We start from the raw sequence: 22,672 nt of genomic DNA on the forward strand, positions 1-22,672 counted from the left end.
TTTCTTTCTTTCTTTCTTTCTTTCTTTCTTTCTTTCTTTCTTTCTTTTTCTTTCTTTCCTTCTTTCTCCCCCCCCCTCCTCCTTTTCTTCTTTCTGTCATCCCCAGACCATGGGATGGTGTTACCTGTATCCAGGTTAAGTCTTTCTACTGAAGTTGAACTTCTCTGTAATTGGCCCCACAATATGTCCAGAGTCATCCCCGCAGGTGGTTCCAAACACAATTAGATTAACAAGGAAAATCAACAATCACAGTATAGCCCTCACAAGGTGACATACAAACTAATACATTATTTTAACTCTAACATTCCATTCCATGTCTTCTGTTGTGTGACAAAACTTGTCTTGAGTAGATACAACACAGCTGTCTACTAACCCCAGCTAGTGTCTACTAACACAGCTGTCTACTAACCCCATTGCAAGTGTCACAGTTCTGAAAATGGAAGCATTGCAGTTCTGAAGGGAAAGGTACCCTGGTGGTTGGCAGCCAAGGAATACCACAAATACCACACCACACGACAAACCGCACACTAGAGATTTATTGGGAAAGACATAAGAACATGGCTGTCTCTGTTCAGGGGAGAAGCAGCATGGGACTACACAGGAGACAGGCTTATATATAGTTTCTTGGGAATGGAGTTTTCCAAAGTGGAAATGGGTGAGATTTCAAGTCCTGAGAATGAGGCAAACCCAGGGACTGGTGGGATTGAGCTCAGCAACTGGTAGGTTTTTGAGCTCAAGGAGTAGTGAGGTTTTAAGCTCAGGTATTGGTGGCTTTTCAAATCTGGAAGAAAGCTTGGACCTTTTACCCTATACTCATGACAGGCCAAATTACAGATACTACCAAAGTCCAACTTGGTGAACCAATGAGTTTTATTGGAGTTACTTACAGAAATGTGGGTGAGAAATTAAATACAGGAGCAGAAGTGACTCAGAGATAACTGCATCACAAAAGCCCACCCCAGAAAGGTTTCTAGTCTACATGAGCATGTGGCACTGGTAGCCCATGCCCTTCTCCCTCATTCCTTTCTGCCTTGCTAAAAACCATTAGGTTACATTTCTAAAGCTAACCACCAAGGTCTGTTCCCATATTTGGCTACTTCTTCCTTCTAAGGCTGACTACCAAGGTCCAGCTATCAAAGTATTGAAGTCCAGAAACCAAAAGCTCCCTTTGGCTCACCTAATTAACTTGTCCAATTAAAATTAAACACCTCATCCTAACATGGGTTTTCCCCCTTTAGCTTTATAAACCACCATTTGTGTACGGGCCACATCTGTCTCCTCTGTATCCAAAGGCAGTTCTTTGTTCCCCAGGACAACTCTCCCTGACCTCTCTCCCTTGTTTTCTTCCCCTTCTCCCTCATCCTCTGTCTCAAGTTTTTGTCTCTTATTCCTTGTTCTTTGTTTCCTTGGAGCACATAAATGTCTTTGTGCAGAGAACTTGATCTTGGGTGGGTCTGAGTGGATACTGATCATTTCAGCCCAGTACAGTTGACATCTCACATAAACTGGGAACCTGGAGTGCACTGCACAGCCGATAGCCAGCTCAACAGACTGGAGAGTATCTTTCCAAGTGGCTCCGGTCTAGACCTTCTCCAGGCAGCTAGTCTGGTCTTAGTCTTCTTTATAACTCAGCTTCCTTCTGCTTGAAGGAGATGCAAAGCTTTTATTACTTTTATTATTTACTAGTATTACTTTTATTACTAGTAAAGCTGGTCAGCTTCAGGGATTTCCTGATCCTATTTTGAGTTGTTTGCCTTTCTGCTTAAGTTCCTTAAGCAGGAGAGAAGAGGCAGGACATCCAGGCTGAGAGAGTCTCTAGGAGAAGAATCAGATACATGAGATTGGCCAGTATGACATGGAGGGGAACAGTTGCCGGTACTGAATAAAAGAGGGGTAACGGTCCACATGGTGGGTCATTGATTAAAATAGTCAGATTAATTAAATTAGATGATCTAGCTGGGAGGTAGCCCAAGCTAAGGCCTAAGTCATAATGAAAATAAGTCTCAGTGTTTTATTTTAAGAGCTGGCAGGTCCAGAAAGTCCCACTATAGCTATGGCCTCCAACTGCCAGGCCTGCTTGTTGCTCTACCTCCACACTATGATAGACTCTTACTTCTAGCACTGTAAGCCAAAACAAACTCCTCCTTCTATAAATTGCTTTGGTCATTATGTTTTATCACAGCAACAAAAAAAGTAATTAACTATACCTTCCTGATTTTCAACTAGGTTTGCAACTTGAGTTTTACCCCTTATTAAAATGTAACTCTATCCTTCAATCTCATGCCTCTTTCTGTCCCCAAATTGGAAGAATATAAACTGAAATGTTAACAGTGGTGATCTAAGTGGTGACTTGTTATTTCAAAATGTCTACAGCAAATAGAAGTCTTTAAAATAAAAAGATAATCACTGAAGTCACTGGAGACATAGAGCCAACCACATGTATTACACACTGCCTGCATTATATATGAGGATTCAGTAACATAGTGAGGGGAGGCCAAACACATCCTGAATGGCTTCAACAACAGGAAGTTATTTTTCTCACAGTCTTGGTGCCAGAAGTCCAAGATTAGGGTGTTGAGAGATTTGGTTTCTTCTTCACTCTTCTTGCCTTGCAGATGGTAGCCTTCTTGCCATCACTTTACATGGCTTCCCCTATGCTCTTGCATCTTTGTTGTCTCTTTATTTCCTTTTCAGGACACTACATCCTCTTGTATTAAGGCTAGCCTTATGATTCAGATTAATCTTAACCATCTCTTTTTAAGGGCTCTGTTTCTAAATACAGCCACATGGGGTGTTAAGGCTTCAATATAAGTACAGGAGTTGGGAGAAAATTCAGCCATAGCATCATAAGTTTCTAGCTTCTCTAAAACATATTTCCACCTAAGATTCACATGTAAAATGAATTCAGTAAGAAGACTATGTAGAAAAGCATTGAAATGTTCAAATAGTAACATGAGCAATTTAAGAAAGAATTTAGGAATAAAAGAAAAGGAGGCTGCATTGCCTAATGACTTGCTTTTTCTTATCATTTTTTCCCTGATTTCTTTAGTGCCACTTTTTAAAACGCTGCCATTTCCTGGGGTTAGAGGTACCTGTAGCATATGTCTCTCAGCTGCAGGTTAAATTACATTAGTTAGTGCGAGAGTCCATCCCCATTTACAGGGCATCTGATGAAGGCTTAGCTGTGGCAACTCCACTATAATACCACTTAGCTTTGAAGAAGTCCAGGTCAGTGGTTGTCCATGGCCCAGTAGTTGTACCTGTAATTGGAAACACAGACAATGTACAAATGTTCCCAAGTACATCACTATGACATCCAGAATTTCAAGAAGTTGAGGCTAACCAGTTGCCACCACTGCACTGTCTAAGTTCATTTAAGTCACTTTACCCTACGCACCAGAGGATAACATGAAAGTTCCCTTTTGAAATTAAAACAATTTGTATTCTCCCCAGAGAACAGTCAAGATAAAATTTTTCTTACCTCTGTTTCTCCCAGGCTACCTATGGGCTGTCCAAGAAACAGCTTTCCTGAGATAGGCCACTTAAGGAAAATAGCATAGACTAATTTTCTCTCAGGTTTAGATGTGTACCTAGTTAGAAAAAAAAAAAAAAGCATAGTACCGAGTTACACCCCATGTTTCTCCTTATTTATGGATCATGTCTATAATTATCTTACAGACACGTGACAGTGAAAATGTCGCCACCACCAAAATAGAAAGGGCCGCTTTTCCACTATGGTATAAAAAATGCCTTCCTTTCTAGCCCCCTAATATTAAAAAGAAGCTACCTTTTGCTCTTTTTTTGTGACAGGGTCTTCATCTGTACCTCAGATGACCCTTGAACTCATGACAGACCTCAGTCTCCTCAGTACTGACAATACAGGCATGCTGCCATATCCTGATGTACCTCTTCAAAGTGCTCTCATGGAGATGAAAACAGAGTGTAGAATAAGCTAAGTGGAGCTGCATGGCTTTCCACTTGCAGACTCAAAATCACAGCAGTATATAGTATGCTCATTGTTGGTGAATGAAACAGAAAGCCAAGCACAATTCTTGTTTTTATATAAGTGGCTTAGGCTAGAATGGAAAAGGCGGACAACCACACAAATAACAAAGCATAAGTTTTGAATCACAATATGAAAAAAAAAAAAAAAGAAATTGTAAAGAGACTTTTTGTTTTAACATTGGGACATCAGACAGATTCTTTACCAAGACAACCACATTTAATCTGAGAGTGACAGCAAACTGAGAATAGTGGAAACAATAACAGGATAACCATTCAATTATTCACCCAATTTCTCAACAATACCTACAGAAATCTGTAAACAGTCATCCGTGTTGTAAGGCTAGAGATACTGTATTACACAGTCCCTGACCTCATGTGCCCACATCCCAGAGGGATAAAGAGGAATGAGCAAAGGAATGTACATGAAGTACTGACTAAATATGAGGGCATAGGCATGGGAGTGTATCTCTCTAATCCGAGCACTCAGGCAGAGCTCTCCAAGTTTCAGGCTAGCCAAGACTACACAGAGAACTCAAAAAACAAATGCAGAAGAACAAGGCATACTACGGTTTGAAAGGCTAGGCCTCGGGTGCAACACTGAGATGAAAAGTCAGGGATTACCTCTCTGGGAAGGCAACCAAGAAACCCAAAAACCAGGAAGCTCTGTGCAAACATGTGGGAAAGCCTTCCAGGCTGAGAAACAAGCACAAAAGCCAAGGAATACTAGTGTGATAGGCCTGCAGATACAGCAGCAGGAGGGAGGGGGCAGGGAGAGGGAGAGCCAGAGAGATGAGACTGAGCAAGACTTGATAGGGCCAAGGAGACCACTGTAAGGCCCCACTTCTCCCTTGAGACTGGGCGCCTTGGAAAAATTTGTGTACAGGAGTCCTCTAAACCAGGCATGATGACAGCCTGGGTTACATCATGAAATGCTGACAACATAAATAAATCAATAGTTTTCTCTGATTGCTCTCCAGAGACTATATTAAAAGGACACGGGAAAGGGCTGGAAGCTGGCTTAGTTGGTAAAGGATTTGCCTTGCATTTATGAGGACCTCAGTTTCAGTGCAGCAAATTCACATCAAAATCTGAATACCATGGTATACCTCAAATCTCGGCAATGCAACATGAAGCCCTGGGAGCTCATGGGCCAGCTTGCTGGCCTATGCAGTAAATTTTATCATTGAGCAGTAAGGGAACAATCAAAAATGGAAAGCTGGTGGAAATGTATTTGAACAAGGGCCCACATTCCAACCGCAGCCAGTAAAACTTGGCAGCTCAAGCAAAAGGTAGAAGGTGTCTGAAGACTGACCTTAAGGTTGCCCTGTAATGGACATGCACATGCCCCAACCCCCACCCCCAAATGGGTAATAGGAGAAAACAAAGGGATGGGCAGAAATAGTATTAGTCAAGAAGGTACTAAAATCCAGGGGTGAGACAAAGGAGAGCCATCACAGAGAGTACAAGGAGTGGCCAGAGTATAAATACATTTCAGAAATAAACACAATGGATCTGATGATGAATTGGCAGTTGTTTGAATGGTGTGAATGACAGTGGCCCATGTAGCCTCATAGAGCACTATTTGGAGGTGTAGCCTTGTTGGAATAGGTGTGGCCTTGTTGAAGTAGGTGTAGCCTTGTTGGAGGAACTAAGAAGTTGGTAGCAGGAACTTCGGTATTGCTGTGATAGGTTTTGTATGAAGGAATGTGGACTTTGGGATTTTGGATTAGAAAAGCATTTGAATACTTTAAGTGGGGCTTAATGGACCAGGCTAGTAGGAGGAGCATGGAGGACAGTGGTCCTGAGGATGACTTCAACTGTAGGGGACTGGCTCAAGAAGTTTCAAGAGAAGAATTTTAGGATATGAACTAGAGTCCGTTCTTGTGATATTTTTGTAAAGAATGTAGCTGCTTTTTGTCCTGGTCTAAAAAAAATCTGCCTGAAGCTAAACTGAAGAGTTATTTAACCACTTTGGCAAAAAATATTTCAAAATAGCCTCACACTGACTGTGTCATGTGGTTATTAGTGGCCACACCTACGCAGATATATAATGAAAAGGAGCAAGCCGAGCAAGGAAAAGTATAAAATGTACAGTTTGAGGAGAAAGGAGCACCAGAAAATGTAATGGAGTCAAGTCTAGTGTACAAAGAGATAAAAAGATTGAAGAAAAAGCCTGATACTAGATGGAATAAAGAGAATGGTGACCTCAGGACAAGACGGACATCAGAAGAAAAAGAAAATAGGAAACAACCTCGGAACCTGCTACAGAGGGCCTCTGAAAGCCAGAAGAAAACAGGAAACAACCTTGAAACCTGCCACAGAGGGCCTCTGAAAGCTTCTGCAGTATAGACTGTCAAAGCAGATGCTGAGCCTGATGGCCAACTGATGGGCAGAGTGAATGGAATTTTATGTAAGAAGTGGGAAATAGTAAGAGTTGGAGGGGGCGGGAACTCCACAAGGAGAGCAACAGAACAAGATAATTTGAACACAGGGAACTTCCCAGAGACTCATACTCCAACCAAGGACTATTTGTGGAGATGACCTGGAACCCCTGCACAGGTGTAGCCCATGGCAGTTCAGTGTCCAAGTGGGTTACATAGTAATGGGAAGAAGGACTGCCTCTGACATAATCTGATTGGCCTGCTCATTGATCACTGCCCCCTGAGGGGGGAGCAGCTTTACCAGGCCACAGTAGAGGACAATGCAGCCACTTTTGATGAGAACTGATAGACTAAGATCAGAAAGAAGAGGAGAACCTCCCCTATCAGTGGACTTGGGGAGTGGCATGCATGCAGAAAGGGGAGGGAGGGTGGGATCGGGAGGGGAGGAGGGAGGGGCTTATGGGGGGATACAAAATGAATAAAGTGTAATTAATAAAAAATTTTTAAAAAAAGGTAAAAAAGAATTAAAGTTTAGGGTGGTGCATGGTAGCACATGCCTTTAATCCCAGTTCTGGGGAGGCAGAAACAGGCAGATCTTGGAGTTCAAGGCCAGCATGGTCTATGAGTGACAGAGGACAGCCAAGCTTTGGCAGTGAAGGAAACAATCAAAAATGGAAAGCTGGTGGAAATGTATTTGAACAAGGCCCACGTTCCAGCCCAGCAAGTAAACTTGGCAGCTTTGGCCAGGTGATTCTGGCTTTGGAGTCAAGGATACAAGAAGGGGTTGTGGAATCTCCCTTCTGGGCTAAGTAAAGCTGCTGAGGCCAGGTATGTGGCAGGGGTGTCCCTGTGGAGGCCTAGGGTGTAAAGCTGCAAAGGTGAAGACTGGATTGCCTTGGAGACCCCAAGATGCTGGAGATGTCAGAGCTGTAGGATGCCTGCTGAGGGGAGCTGCTGACAGACACTGGAAACAGCCAAGAGAAAGAAGTGGGCTTCAGTCACCAAAACTGAGAGGAGTTGGAGATCTGAAGAGTGCTTTGACATCAGGCATAGAGATGCAGAGTTTGGAGTTTGCCCTGCTGGGTTTTGGTCTTGCTATGGTCCAGTATTTCCTCATTATGCCTTCTTTTCTTCCATTTGGAATGGTGATATATATTCTGTGCTATTACATGTTTAAGTATGTGATCTGCTTTTTTATTTTGAACTTATAAGGAATTACAGCTAAATTGCCATGAGTCTCAGAAGAGGCTTTAGACTTTTAAACAGAGTTGAGACTATGCTAGACTATGGTCAGAGGCTTTTAAAGTTAGACTGAATTTTGCATTTTTACATGGCTACAAGTCTATGGGCGCCAGGAGTGGAATATGGTGGTACTATTAGGAAGTACTGGGAAAAGGCTTTTACTGGGTGTAGGCTTTGAAGTTTCAAATGCTAAAGCCAGGCCGAGAGTTTCTCTCTTCCTGCTGCCTGCTGATCTGGATGTTGAACTTTCAGCTACTTACCCAGCATCATGCCTTGCCTGCATGTCACCATGCTTTTCTCCATAATAATAATGGACTAAACCTCTGAACTGTAAGCCAGCCTCAATTAAATGTTTTCCTTTATAAGAGCTGCCATAGTCACAGTGTCTCTACACAGCAATAGAAACCCTAAGACAGCTGTGGATATAGAAGGAGGTTAAAAATCACCAAATTCCAGCTAGAGAATTAAGATAGAAACATGGAAGTCCAAAGACACTTCAAGATTAGAGGTTGGGAAGATCAGGTACAAGAGACTAACGAGGAAGAACCAAGAATCTGATCATTTGAGGCCAATACCTCCAGTGGGTTCAAGAAACAAGAAACCTGGCACTGACTACCAGGCCTTCAAGGAAGAGGCCACTGTGAGTCTTGTTAAAAGAGATTTGGTGAGGGGTGAGATGGAAACCTGAACCAAGTGAGATCAAGAGATAAAGAATGGAGCTCCAGCTAGAAGTAACAGTTAAAAACTGTTCTGCAAGCTATTTTATTGTGAATGAAAGAAGAGACTCGAAAGGTAGCTGGAGAGAGAAAACTTTTAAAGATAAATAACATCTATATATGGGTAGGAAAGGAACTAAGAAAAAGAGGGTCTGGAGACAAATTGTGGAAACAGAAAAGTGTGCTATATTTTTGCCTGGAAGATTTGGGATGTGAGGAAGAGAACAAGGGCTGGGCTTAAAGCCAAATGTGAGCTAATTTGGCGTTGTACATATGTGACTGCAGGGATGGTCACAGGGTGCGGTGCAAAGGCAGCCTTGGGAAGGTGCAGCTGGATCTGACCAATGCTAGGCTTCTGCTAGTGAGTATGAGAGGAAAGGAGAGAGGAGTAAGGATACACAGGATGAACTAACTGTACTGACAAGGCACAACACCCCATAAACAAGTCCCCATTCTCTCCTCCCCCTCGCTCCTGCCTCGGGTTGTGACCACTCTAGATACCACAAAAATAATATTTGTCTCTTTGTGACTGTCATTTCACCCATACAAATTCCTGAAATTCCATCTGTATTCTAGCATTTCCTTCCTTTTCAAAGCTGAATAATATACATATACCTTAGTGTGTGTGCCCTGCTTTAGCTTAGCCATTCATAAGTGGACTCCACTGCTTTCACATGGGAATATAGTTCTTCTGGTATCATTCTTTTGCATATATACTTGGAAGTAGAATTGCTGAGCAGTGGAGTAATTCTGTTTTCCTGTTTTGAGGGACTGACATACTGCCCATCGCAGCAGCTGTGAGTTTTACATTCTCACAAAATTGCAGTGGATAGGAGTTCCAATCTCTCTAAGATCATCAGCTGCACTTTTTAAAATAGTAGCTATTCTAAAAGGTGTGAGATGATTTCTGGTTGTATATTTATTTGCATTTTACCTCCAGTTCCTTCATGTGATGTTGAGCATCGTTTCTGCGATTTATCCACCAGCATGCAAATCCTACCATCACAGCTCCTGTCTCTGCAGGAGTAGACAGTACTTCTTATTCTACCCATTTCTCAGAATCCTGTTTGGCCCAACCTAAATTTACTATTTGCTTTGCCCTTGGGGATCTCTTGCTTGCTAATTTGATGAGATATAATATCTGCAAGACTAGGAAAAAACTAGTGACTAAACACTAGTCTGTTTTACATTAACCACTCAGCTTGCTTTACTTAGCCGAATATCTCCCAGTTTTGCAAAAGGCAATTTAGCTAAATATCTCCCACTACTAGGAAATATTTATGTATTATTTAAACAGATTTTTGATAACTGTAATATTCAACAACATGCTCATTCTTATTCCATCTTTTTGTATTTGAGTCAAGTTGGAACATGTGTGATACAACAGATCTCCAATGGCAAAGCAAACAATAAATTAAAGTTAGCCAAAACCGTATTCTGAGAAGATGGCAGAATAAGAAATACTATGTACTTCTACAGAGACATTAGCTGTCATGGTATGATTTGCATCATGGTGGATAAACCCCAGAAATGATACTTAATGTCACATTTAGTCTTTTTATCCTGCTCTCTCTCTCTCAGATACTAAGTGCTCTCCTCTATCAAACAATACTTGTTAAACATGAAAACTTACCACACATCTGGAGTGACAGTATCATTCTGAGATCTCCAAGTGTGTGTTTCATAAATAGCTTCCCCATTGACTTTCAGCCAGGTTCCCATTTGCCTTAATCGCTCCTCAAAAATTACAGGAATGATGCCATCTAGTGTGGGACCAATATTCATCAGAAGATTTCCTCCACATGCCACTGTTTCCACAAGTTGCTAAAAAATTTAGGAACAAATACAGTTTTAAAACAAAAAAAATTAATCTCCCATATATATTCCTGTATATATTACTTTATCATATATTAAATATACTTATTATAATGTATAATAATAAATATAGCATATAGTTATATTACAAATACTATAAATATGTCTTTATTATATATATTAAATATTATAGTATATATTATAATACACACACACACACACACATATATATATATATGAATAAACATTTCATAGGAAAAAAAAACCCACAGCCAAAAACATCTGGAGTTTGTGACACTGCACAATCCAAACTGTAAAAAAAAAAAAAATCCTTTAACTACCTCATTAATAAGAATATTCCAAGCTGGGCGGGCGATGGCCTCACCTGTGATCCTAGCACTCTGGGAGGCAGAGGCAGGTGGATCGTTGTGAGTTCAAGGTCACCCTCGTCTACAAAGTGAGTCCAGGATAGCCAAGGCTACACAGAGAAAGCCTGTCTCAGGGAGAGAGAAAAAAAAAAAAGAATATTCCAGAGTAATAGCCCCAAAACAGGTTTTACTGTACCTTCACCAATTCTTCAATTGTGAGATAATCCCCGATTCCAGCTTCTCGCCGATAGCCCCAGGAGAACTTATCTATTGTCATGCAGTTTTCCCATTTATGAGGCAAAAGATGTCTGGGATTGTAGCGGTCACTGCAGGTATAGTAGCCACCATGTTTGCAGATGGAACCAGCTCCCCAACGATCATTGGTGACTACTGTGTTGCTAACTGGGCTGAAAAGAGAAGTGGAGTTTCTCTTCCAGAAAAAGCATTTGTTAAACAAAAGGCAATGTCACTGCAAACAGGTCTTTTCCAGCCACTCCCAGCAAACAGCCATGCCCAGCAAACCACAGTAAGAAAGGAGAAAGCCTTTGTTTCTGAAGCCTAATAGCTCTGTGGTGACTGGAGTCTAGACTAGCACATTCCAGCTCCCAGGCCTGGGGTAAACTCTTCCGTCTTCTCTGTGGAATGAATTCCTTCACTATTGTCAGACAGCAGATAACCAGGGCCCAGTGGCGATGGTGAGCATGATGGCGACGTGCTACCCCAATTCCCATTCTCATGCTGTGCGGTGAATGACAGCCTAAGCTGCGTGTATACTCAAGACAAGTCATACCAGGACTGAATGTCTGAAAAAGTGAGTGTTTACATTATGAAAACAAATTTCTAGGTCTATGGGACCAAGTAGAGAGAACGGGAATCCACTTACAAGGGCAGGTTTTTTGTTTTTGTTTTTTTGAGACAGGGTTTCTCTGTGTAGCCTTAGCTGTCCTGGACTTGCTTTGTAGCTGCCTCCCTGAGTGCTGGGATTACAGGCATGTGCCACAAATCCCAGCTACAAGAGCAGTTTTGACTCACAAATTGAAGCAGATAGACCCAGTCGTGTCTTTTGAAATTCACTATAAAATCAGTTTGGTTGTATTTGACTCCTGATTATTTTTACTGAAGACTGAGCTAATCAGCATTGCTTACAATGATTTTTTTCCTCGCACACCACAATTGAGCGTGAAGCCACGGGAATGGAAATGCTCTTATACACATTAGCAGCATTCGAGGCAAGTAGAGGTGCCTAAGGGTGTACTGACCTCTCATTGTACAGCCAGGCTAGGAAGCCAGTACTGTTCCAGTAGTGATCTGGTGCGCCCCCATCCCCATCGGACCACAGGATGTCAGGCCGGTACCTGTTCACTAACCCATAGAGTTCAGGCAACGTCTTAAAGATGGGAAATTGCCGCTTTTCGAAGGAACTGGATTCATCCTCCAGGAAAAGTGGATGGAACCATTCAAAAAGTGAATAGTACAGTCCAAAGTGCAAATCACTCTGGTTCCTGACGGCCACCTCAAGCTCCTTAACAATGTCCCTCTTCGGTCCCTCATCGACTGCATTCCAATTCCAAGAATGGTCTGAGCCCCACAGAGTAAAGCCTGGAAATGACAGCACGGTACCGCTGGAGCATTACCACCCTGATGATGATAAATTTCAACCCGTGAAAACACATATTCAATTCAAGCAGAACACAAAATTCACTACTGCCCCAAACAACTGTTTATTGGCAAACTTTTCATTCTATCTTGTACTCATCTAAGCAAACAAATGAGAATATAAATAACATGAGGTTGGAGTTTTTCAAAGCTTCCTCAAGATCCAGCTATACCACTCCTAGGCATATATCTAAAAGATACTCAAGTATACAACAATGTGCCCAACCATGTTCATGTTCAGCTTTATTCGTAATAGCCAAAATCTGGGAACAACTCAGATGTCCCTCAACAGAGGAATGGCTACAGAACTTGTGGTACATTTATACAATGGAATATTACTCAGCAGTTAAAACAAGGAAATCACGAAATTTGCAGGCAAATGGTGGAATTTAAAGAAGATCATCCTGAGTGAGGTATCACGGTATATACTTACTTATAAGTGGATATTAGACATATAATATAGGATAAACATAAAATCTGTACACCTAAAGAAGCTAAGCAAGAAGGAGGACCCTGGGTAAGATGATCAATCCTCACTCAGAAGGGCAAATGAGCTGGACATTGGAAGAGGGAGAAAACAGGAAACAGGACAGGTGTCTACCACAGAGAGACTCTGAAAGACTCTATCCAGTAGTTTATCAAAGCTGAGACTCATAGCCAAACTTTGGGCAGAGTGCAGGGAAACTTATGAAAGAAGGGAAAGATACTAAGACCTGGAGAGAACAGGAGCTCCACAAGGAGAGCAACAGAACCAAAAAATCTGGCACAGGGGTCTTTTCTGAGACTGATACTCCAACCAAGAACCATTCATGGTTATAACCTAGATAACCAAGAACCTCTGCTCAGATGTAGCCCCTGGCAGCTCAGTATCCAAGTGGGTTCTCTAGTAAGGGGAACAGGGACTGTCTCTGACATGAACTCTGACATGACTCTTTGATCACCTCCCTCTGAGGGGGGAGTGGCCTTGCCAGGCCACAGAGGAATACAATGTAGCCAGTCCTCATGAGACATGATAGGCCAGAGTCAGATGGAAGGGAGGAGGACCTTCCCTATCAGTGGACTTGGAGAGGGGCATGGGAGGAGATGAGGGAGGGAATGAGGGAGGGTGCTATGGCTGGAATAATAAATGAATAAACTGTAATTAATACAAAAAAAAAAAAAAAAAAAGACCTGGAGGGGACAGGAACTCCACAAGGAGAGCAACAGACTAAAAACTCTGGGCAAAAAGGTCTTCAGCAATAAGCCTAATGGAAATTAAAGTTCATTTCTTTTTATGTCTATATGGGATTGGGAGGGATGAAGGAGGGGGCTACAGCTAGGATACAAAACATATAAACTATAATTAATAAAAAAATAAAAAATTATTTAAAAATATATGAAATTAGAAAAAAATGTTTTTTAAATTGTGCCCAGCTTTCTTCTCATTCTGTAATGCTAGCTATCTGGATCCATAATGCTTTCCAGTCGAAGTGGGATATATGGTCCTTAAGCTGTAAGCAACTGTCAATATCAACCAACAGTTATTCTGAGAGAAGCCTGGTTTTATAGGAAGATGACCTCGCCTTTTTTTTTTTTTTTTTTTTTTTTTGAGACAGGGTTCCGGAACTCACTTTGTAGACCAGGCTGTCCTGAAATTCACAGCAATATGCCTGTTTCTGCCTCCCTGAGGGCTGGGCTTAAATCCTGTATGCCACCACACCTTGCTGGACAACCTTACTTTAATGTCTCGACCCAAAAGAATATCCTTACATTCCCTACCCATTGTCATCATATGTTGTAGGTGCTCTACTTACCTTCATGATGTTTGGAAGTTAAGACTACATATTTGGCACCGGAAGCCTGGATAATATCTACCCACTGGCTGGCATTAAAATACTTGGCTGTAAACAGCACTCCAAAATCTTCATATTTAAAACCAGGGGGATAATTATCATTCATAAAGTCCACAAACTTGGGTCTCTTTTCCTTTTGCCAATACCACCTGTGAGACAAAAAAGGAGAACAAATATAATATATATACACACACATAAATTAAATAAATAAACAAACATAAACACTTGACGAAATTTCGTGAGCTCACTGGGTATTCCCCCTTAGGAAGATTACTGCCTGATTCTCTCATCTATCAGTATGAGTGCACTAATTACAGCTTGTGCAAAACAGAATTCTTGCTTTGTTTTCCATCTTTTCCTTTGTGAAGGCGTCTGGTAGCCCAGCCACTGATTCTCCTACTTCTTCACTTTAAGTCATGACCTGATCTTTGCTTTCACTTAGCTCACTGTAGAACTTAAGTACCTAAGATTTCAAGACAGTACAACAAGCCTGAAAGATAACCTGCACCTTCCCTATTCATTAACAGAAAACCTTTTGGGTTATCTCTCTGCAGGAAACATTTCCATAGGCTGAGCAGATCCCACAGTGAGCACTGCCTCCCCCAAGTGGAGCACGGCTTTGCCTGGCTGAGGCTACACAGCGAGACCTCTCAGGCAGCACGAAGCAGGTCCTGTACCGGACCCAAAGTCACAGCACACTTCGTAAGCATCCATCACAGCAACCCAAGCTGGCTAGTGGATCTGACAGATTCTGGGATTTCCTAATGAAGAGGAAAACTGGCTTTCTGGTTAGGAAGAAGCTAAAGACTGAGCAAGCTTAGGGTGCCTGTCTACCATCATGTGACTATGAAGGGAAGTGAGGCAATGCACCTCTATTATTGCCCCTTTCATTTGCTTTAGGCTTTTAATACCTTAGTATGCAAGGAACTTGGCTTTATGAGCGATCCACAGAGCTTATTTTAAAAGATTGTATTTTACTTTGTCTTTAGTTACATGTGTGTTTGTGTGTAGGTGTGTGCATGTGAGGGTGGAGTCCAGAAGCACGGACTTCCCCTGGAACCAGAATTACAGCCGGCGAGAGCCCGAGCTAGGTGCCAAACTCTTCTACAAGAGCACCGCTGAGCAATCTCTCCAGCCCCTCTGAGGCACTTTTTAAAGTTCTGGAACCATCACTCCCTTAAGCACACAGGCATTGCCATTGAGCTACACCCTATTGCCATGCCCACCTACAGTGTGTCTAAGAACTCAGGTAAGCACATATATTCAGTGTTGACAACATACTCAGTCAAGAAACCGTATTCAGCATCTGGAAGTGCAAACATATCATTGACTAAAACAGTGACAAGCAGGCAGCACTCATGCCAGGTGAGCTGGCTACTGACTGCCATTGTGTGGGTGACGCAAAGCCCAGTGTTTGTGTTGGGCACTTACCAGAACCATTCACTGCCGAAGCTGGGGACGGAGAACACTCCCCAGTGGATGAAGATGCCGAACTTGGCCTGATCGAACCAGGCGGGCAGTGGGCGGCTGTCCAGAGACTCCCACGTCGGGTCATAGCGAAGGGTGCTCGCGGCCCAGGACTGTGGCAGGAGCAACAGCAGCAGCAGTAGCAGCAGGGGCGCGAGACGCATGCGCGCCAGTTTGGGGACCTTTGGGACCCGCAGGTCACCAGGAAAGCCGGTGACACCTTCTCTGCCAGTTCTGGATTCTGACTTAGCGCTGGCCTTCCGTCTTCTAAAGTGCTCCGCCGCTGTCACCTGACCAATAACAGCTTAGTCAGATGACTGACTGCTGCGGTCGCCGGGAGTTGGGAGTGGCTTGATCTGGTGAGCTCTGGTTGCCCAAGGACCCCAAGATGGTTGCCTCACTCAGGTGCACAACCAAGGAAGTCAGTTACAACCCCCAGCCACGGCATTTTACCATTTACCATTTTGCTCTGTTTTCCCAGCCAGATCTGCTCTACTTAGCCAAGACAAAAGCCTGAGGGTGATTTTTGACCAGCTCTTCTGTACTCCCTCCCGCGGGACTCTAACAGAAACCTCTGAAGAGGTCACAGCGACCGCTGTGCTCTGATGCCTGCAGTGTCAGAGCTGTGTGCCCCACCGTGGGACTGGAGCCTGAGACAGGAACTTCGTGGGCTTGCCCTCCCGATGCTGCTTTTGAAGCAGCCCCCAAAGCTGGCTCTCACCCTCTGAATCTGTCAATCTCGAATTTGTAGCAAATGAAATCCCAAATTTTGGGTTGAGCTATTCTGGATGGGGTACAGGATTTTGCATTTCTACCCAGGCTCTTGGTATTTCTGACTTGGCGGAACAAGCTTTTCAGGGAAATTGGGTTAGGAAACAAGGCAATCTGAAGAGAATGGACGTTTAAAAGATTAGCATATAAGGAGGGGCTGGGAACCTGCTAGGTTGGTTGAGTACTTGCCTAGTGCAGGAAGCCCTGGTTTCTACCCCCTGCACCTAAAGAAAACGAAGTTACCGTAAACACAGCAGTGTGAAAGCAGAAACAGGAGAATCAGGGTTCAAGGTCGTCTTTGACTATATAGAGAGCTACATGAGACCCTCTCTCAAAACTGGGGAAAGGAAGGAGAGAAGGAGGGAGGGGGAGAAGTTAGACAGAAGGAAGGAAGGAAGGAAGGAAGGAAGGAAGGAAGGAAGGAAGGAAGGAAGGAAGGAGGGAGGGAGGGAGGGAGGGAGGGAGGGAGGGAGGAAGGAAGGAAGGAAGATGAAAGGATTATATGAGGCTGTAGGTCAGTGACAAATGTCCTAGGTGCGTCTTCAGGAGCTCATACCTGAAACATTTTAAATACTTCTAGCCTTAAGCTAGAATCTCCACAGCTTCTGCTTTGTCAAAATCCTAATTCTTTTGTGGCCCATTTCTAATACCACTTCTTCCAGGATGCTTTACACCACAAGCATTCCTCCTTGTACTTCCTCCTGTGTGCCCCCACCGTACTCTAACCACTAACACAGGAGTGCCTGGGCAACTTTAGAGTTGAGAGTCTACAGCCCTCACTCCCCTCAGGCTGATAACTGAAAAACAGCCACGGTGACTTCTGGTGCTGTGCCTTTAAGAGCAACAAAATCTAACACTGAGCAACAATTGAAACATTTTCTGGAGTTCCTCACTGAACTGGAGTTCTCCATACTGAACCAACAAAGAAGGAAGTGACACTGAGTAGCTGTTACTTGTGGTTCCCTCTTATGCACTGGGAGCAGCAGAGGCCACTCTCTCCATGGGCAGGCACACTGCTCCTCATGCATATGTCTCACCAGGACCCCAGCTCCACATAAGATACCTGACAAAAGCAACTTAGAGAAAGAAGGGTTTGCTTTGGCTTCATGTGGAACTGCCTGTTACAGCAGTGAGGACAGGCATGTTGGCTCCTGTGGACCCAGATGGCATTGCAGCCATAGTCAGCAAGTGGGCAGCAATCAGTGCTGACGCTCAGCTTTCTTTCTCCTTTTTCTTTTTCTCTCAGACCTCACCTTATAGTACAGCCCCACCTACAATTACCGTAGGTCTCCACTGTGGTGTTTTGAATGAGAAAAGCCCCCATTGGCACATCAATTTTAAATGCTTGGTCTGTGGTTGGTGACATTGTTTGGGAAGTCTTAGGAATTGAGGCCTTGTTGGAGGGGGTGAGTTATGGGGGTGGTCTTTGAGGTTTCAAAAGCCTGTGCCATACCTAGTTGGCTTTTCTTTCTGTGCCACTTATTTGTGGATCAGATATAAGCTGTTAGCAGTTGCTCCATTGCTATGCTTGCCTGTCTGCCTGCCATGCTTCCCACACTGCTGGTGATTGATTTAGTTATGGTTACGATTAGTGTAATGAAACACTATGACTACAAAGCAAGTTCTGGAGGAAAGGGCCCAGGTCAGTCCTATGCAGGCTCCCTCATTGTGGTTTCAGTCTGTATGAGCCCTTAGGAACCTAGATTGGTTGATTCTGTGGGTTTTCCTGTATGTCCTTGAAAAATGAAAAAGAGGAGGAAGAGATTATACTGGAGGTGGGGTGTTAAGTGACAAAAGGAATTAAATCTGTGAAATGTTTGGGACATGGTCACTGATGGAGAGGCCCACTTGTGCAGATGCCATTCCATCCTTTGGGGTCTAATCCTTCACCAAGCTAATCTTTGTGCTTAAAGCCTCTGCTCACAGAACAATAGAACCACCATGCATTGAAACCTCTACTCTGCCCTTGCAAATGCCATAGGGGATCAAAAATTCTGGGTATACCAGATTCACCAGGTATGCATGGCTCATTTTTAAAATTCTTTAGGGAAGCCGGGCATGGTGGCAGTGGCACACAGCTGTAGTCCCAGCACAAAGGGAGGCAGAAGCAGGAGGATCTCTGTGAGTTTGAGGCCAGCCTGATCTACAAAGGGAGTCCAGGATGCCAAGGCATCCTGTCTTGAAAAAACAAAACAAAACAAAACAAAGAAAAACCCCAAAACTTTGGGGAACCCTGGAGCTTAGTAGGGAACACAGCTAAGGAATCCTGTTAAAGTCTTGTTTGCTAGATGTCACTTTGAGGTGCCAGATGAAGAAAGAATGAGGTCTTTGTCCCTGTATCATCTGATAAGTCACTCCAAGCAGCAGTAACATGCTGACAACTGTGGGGTAGGCAGGGTGCCTGGGCGAGAGGCTGGAGGTGAGTGGGGGAGGGATAGCTCTTGATAAGTCCTTGTTGCTGCCAAGAGGAAGCAGTCCTGATATTACCATCCTTGGACATGTCACCAGCTGCTGAGGGTGAAGCTGATATTAGAGCAAAGCTCTGAAGGACCCACTCTGGATTTGTGTGTGTGAGCTGGATGGCAGCCACCAACCTATATCAGCACTTCCCAGAACTGCTCTGAAGCAGACAGTGGAGGCTAGCCTGGGCTATACAGAAACCTGTCTCCAAAAATGTAAACACACACACACACACACACACATACACATACGCACACGCACACACAGAGACAAAACCACATTGACATACAGGCAGATATATTAATATTATGTGTTAAAATACTCTCTTATGTAAAGTTTTTTCCCCCATTCTAATTTTAGAATAAACCATTTCTATGGGTCTCTACAAGTCATACAGGCACAGAGCCTTTTATACCTAATCAATAAAACAGTCCTGAACAACTAAGAGTCACAAAATAATAAACTCTAAAAATAAGCTAAGATTAAATTAAATATTTATATTAATGTGAGGCAGGTTAAGAGCCTTCAGACAGCAGCAGCTGGATGCAGTGATCATAAGAAACAATTCTAGAGAGAAGTGGCTTTTTAAGGTGCTGGCTAGCATGTGCTAATTTTGCTTGCAATATGGTAGGCACTATACCATTTGATTTATTTTTATTTTTCATTAAATTCCCATAAGATAACTTCAAGATTTATAAAGTATCCCAAAAAGATCTTTTAAAAGACAAAACATTTCCTGGGTCATAAAGATAGTTTGGTGGCTAAGAGCAATTACTGCTCTTCTGGAAGACTGAGGATTGGTTCTCAGCACACATATGACAGCTCAGAGCCATATATTAGAGCAGTTCCAGGGTAATCTGATGCCTTCTTCTTGTCTTCAAAGCACCATATGGACAACATGCACATACATACATATAAGCCAACATTCAGACACATATGATAAAAAATCCTTTCTGAAACATTTATTGTACATTTATAGGAGAGGGTGGGAGTTTCATGCACACAGGGAGAGGTCAAAGGACAATTTTCAGGAGTCAGCACTCTTCTTCTACCTTGTGAGTTCCAAAGATCCAAATAGGTCATCAGCTTCAGTGGCAAGCACATTTACTAGCTAAGCCACACTGCCCTCAAACGATACCTTTATTACTCTTATTCTACACATGAGGATAGAAGCACAGAGACATAAGCACTCACCAAACGCCCAGGGCCTGCACTCCAATCATCCTGATAGATGGAGAAAAGCCATGTTAACTCTTACACTATGTAAATGAAGCCATACATTCATCCACTGTCCATTTGGCCATTACATTTTTATTTTGATAGACCAAATATATTTTCTCCACTTTGTGCAAGATACCGAGTCAGGTAAAGGGAAGAAAGCGTTCATGGCTCTATCTCTCATATGCCAACTCTCTAGTGGACTTGAAATAAATAACCTTCTAAATATTATGTTGCAAGCTGGAGTTTACATAGTGAAATGTAGAATGCTCTTGAAGCTTATGTCATAGGACCCTGATTGAATCTGAGCATCAGAAAGAGCTTCCTGAAGAAGTAAAGTTTTGTTTGAGGCCTTAAAGGTGAGTAATTGGGTAATGAGTGGGAGTGAAGGTATTCTGGGCAGGGCCAACAGTCTGAGTTAGGTGCTCATGATATAAAACCACTTTTCGTGAACCTTCCAAAGTGAAGACAGAAAAAATTCTTGAGCATGTGCTGGAATGAGACAGACAGACATGTGGACATTTTAAAAGGGGAGGTGTCTGGGAAGAGAATAGATTTAAATGGCATTTCTGTAAACAAGAATGACATGGAAGACTAAATAAGTGGTTAATACCTTCTTGGAGAGGCAGACATAGGCTTTTAATCATTTAGAGCCCTGAGGCCTGTTTAGTGGAGCAAGACAGTCCTGTCTTGTGGACATTCCGAGAAAGAAAAAAAATTGTTATGACATTCTTATCTTATGACCAAAGGTCATGTATGACTAAGGCCCTTAGAAGTGAAATGATGCTGAAAATAAATTAGTAAGCTGTACAGTAGTCAGGTGACAGCCAGTTGGAGGAGATGCTCTACTCTCCAGATTGGAGCTAAGCTGGAGACACCTTCCCATAACTATATGAAGGATTTCTTGGGACAGGATGACTGTGGCTCCATGCATGACACACAGGGCTGTAGTCACTCAAAGTTTGCATTTAGAGGCCACCATTCTTTCTCCTCATAACACACCCACTTCATCCATGGGTACAGACCATGGGTTAAGAAATTATCAGAAGCAACTTCAACCAGGTCCTCCTGGTGTCTCCAGCACTCTTGTTGGCTAGTCTGAGGCAGGAAGATTGCATGGCAGCCTGGACTATGTAGCAAAACAACAATAAAACAGAACCCAATTCATTCATTCTAAAATCAGGAAATTCCATAGTGCTTTCCCACTGCTCAAGGGTTCACATACTAAAAATTCAGGCTCTCATGAACATCAAATGGGAGATTTACTCTATATATTTTGCTTTCACAATTTCCTCAAGTATGTATTGCTTTTTATTAATGTAAAATAAACTAAAAACAAAACATCAGAAGGGTATATATTAACAAATGAAGCAAAATGAGGTTTTAGAAATGAAATATTCACTACAACTTTGGGAACATACTATGAAACCTTGCTTATTTCAGAAGGCAAGATCAACACCTTTCTACCAATATCAAGCAGGAAAGGGAGTGGTTCCCAGATTTCCTTTTGTTGAAAATACAGAAAAGCAATCTTGGACTTAGAGCTACACAAAAAAACACTTAAGATTCCTACAGCTGATTTGTTGATTTCTTAATTGCTTTAGATATGCAGAAAGTAGGAGCCTAGACAAAGGCTTGCCATGCAAGCCTGCCAACCTGAGTTCAGATCCCTGGCACCTATATAAAAGCTGGTGGCACAAGTCTGTAATCCCAGCATCACTGGAACATGAAATGGGAAGCAGAGCCAGAGGAATCTCCTAGATACTCTGTGGCTGGCTAGCTTACAGCATGCAGTTCCACAGTGTAAACAAGGAGATCCTGCCTCAACAAAGTAGGCAAGAACTGACACCCAAGGCTGTGCTCTGACCTGCACACATGTGCTGTTTATGGCATGCATGTACCCACAGCCCCTCCCCCATGCACATATCATACACTAAACATGAGAATAGCTTTTAAAGATATGCTAAATGTAACAGGATTTTTCTTTTCTTTTTTTTTTTTTTACTTTAAATCATAGCTTATTGAATGCATTCATTCAACAAATATATTTTGAATAACTACCATAATATTTGTCAAGTCCAGAAGATTTAAAGCTGAGCTAGAGGATGTTCTTGACTTTAAAAAATTGTTTATCATCCTAGGAAAGATGAGCTAATGGGAAAAATAAATAAAATATGGAGAAAAGTCACAATTGCAGACAGTGTGCAGGGAAGAGAGACACCGAGCTCCAGATAGAGCGGGGCAGACCAGCATTCACTTACTGCTTCTCCGGGACAGGACTGGCTTTTGCTTATATTACTTTCATTCCCTACCCAGCACCCTGTGCTGTTTCCTAATGAAACAGCCACCGAACAAATGAGAGACTGAAACACAGTATTCAATTAGTGCCCCCAAAGGGGGTCCATGCTATTTTCTAGGGAGTGGATCTCTATGACCATCAGTGTTGGTCACATGTATGGTAGTCTTCCTGAATGCCAACATGCTTCTGTCCTTGACATCAGGTCTCTCACTGAACACACATGGCAGTCTTCCAGAATTCCAGGGCACTGAGTCATAGCTAGATCTGGAGGCAAATCCCTCAGAGACTTGGTGTATCTGTTTTGTCCTTCCCAAGAAGTAAGGACTTGATACCAAATGACAAATGTTCATCTTCTTTTGAAAACCCACAAACACAGATGGTCTTACCAAACCTCCTCTAGATACCGACATTGTAGCTCCTTACTAATTCCCCCCAGAAAAGG

General features: G+C 42.8%; 1 protein-coding gene across 3 annotated transcripts; it reads right to left on the bottom strand.

Annotated features, from left to right (window-relative positions):
- Positions 1–518: 518 nt before the first annotated feature.
- On the bottom strand, positions 519–15,763 carry Fuca2 (alpha-L-fucosidase 2). Of its 3 annotated transcripts, none has more exons than XM_055627710.1 (8): positions 15,447–15,763; positions 13,977–14,164; positions 11,787–12,126; positions 10,724–10,934; positions 9,978–10,168; positions 3,482–3,590; positions 3,093–3,260; positions 519–1,642 (listed from the first exon to the last, which is right to left on the bottom strand). In XM_055627710.1, the coding sequence occupies exons 1-7, from the start codon at positions 15,644–15,646 to the stop codon at positions 3,120–3,122; spliced, it is 1,380 nt and encodes a 459-aa protein (XP_055483685.1). In that variant the 5' UTR covers positions 15,647–15,763; the 3' UTR covers positions 519–1,642; positions 3,093–3,119. The 3 variants fall into 3 exon arrangements, with proteins under 3 accessions (XP_055483685.1, XP_055483684.1, XP_055483683.1); XM_055627709.1 differs by having other exon boundaries at positions 519–1,815; XM_055627708.1 differs by having other exon boundaries at positions 519–3,260.
- Between the last annotated feature and the right edge of the window lie 6,909 nt (positions 15,764–22,672).

Source organism: Psammomys obesus, unplaced genomic scaffold (assembly GCF_907164565.1).
Source record: "Psammomys obesus unplaced genomic scaffold, mPsaObe1.curated_primary_1811, whole genome shotgun sequence".
Lineage (NCBI taxonomy): Eukaryota > Metazoa > Chordata > Mammalia > Rodentia > Muridae > Psammomys > Psammomys obesus.

Bases quoted from the DNA above. Each gene is read 5' to 3' on its own strand.
- Fuca2 (XM_055627710.1), bottom strand. From the start codon at position 15,646: ATGCGTCTCGCGCCCCTGCTGCTACTGCTGCTGCTGTTGCTCCTGCCA. The intron at 3,591-9,977 runs GTAAGTTTTCAT...TTTTCTAACTAG, and splicing joins ACTGTCACTCCAGATGTGTG to GTACACATCTAAACCTGAGA. The intron at 3,261-3,481 runs GTAAGAAAAATT...TTCCAATTACAG, and splicing joins GTAGCCTGGGAGAAACAGAG to GTACAACTACTGGGCCATGG.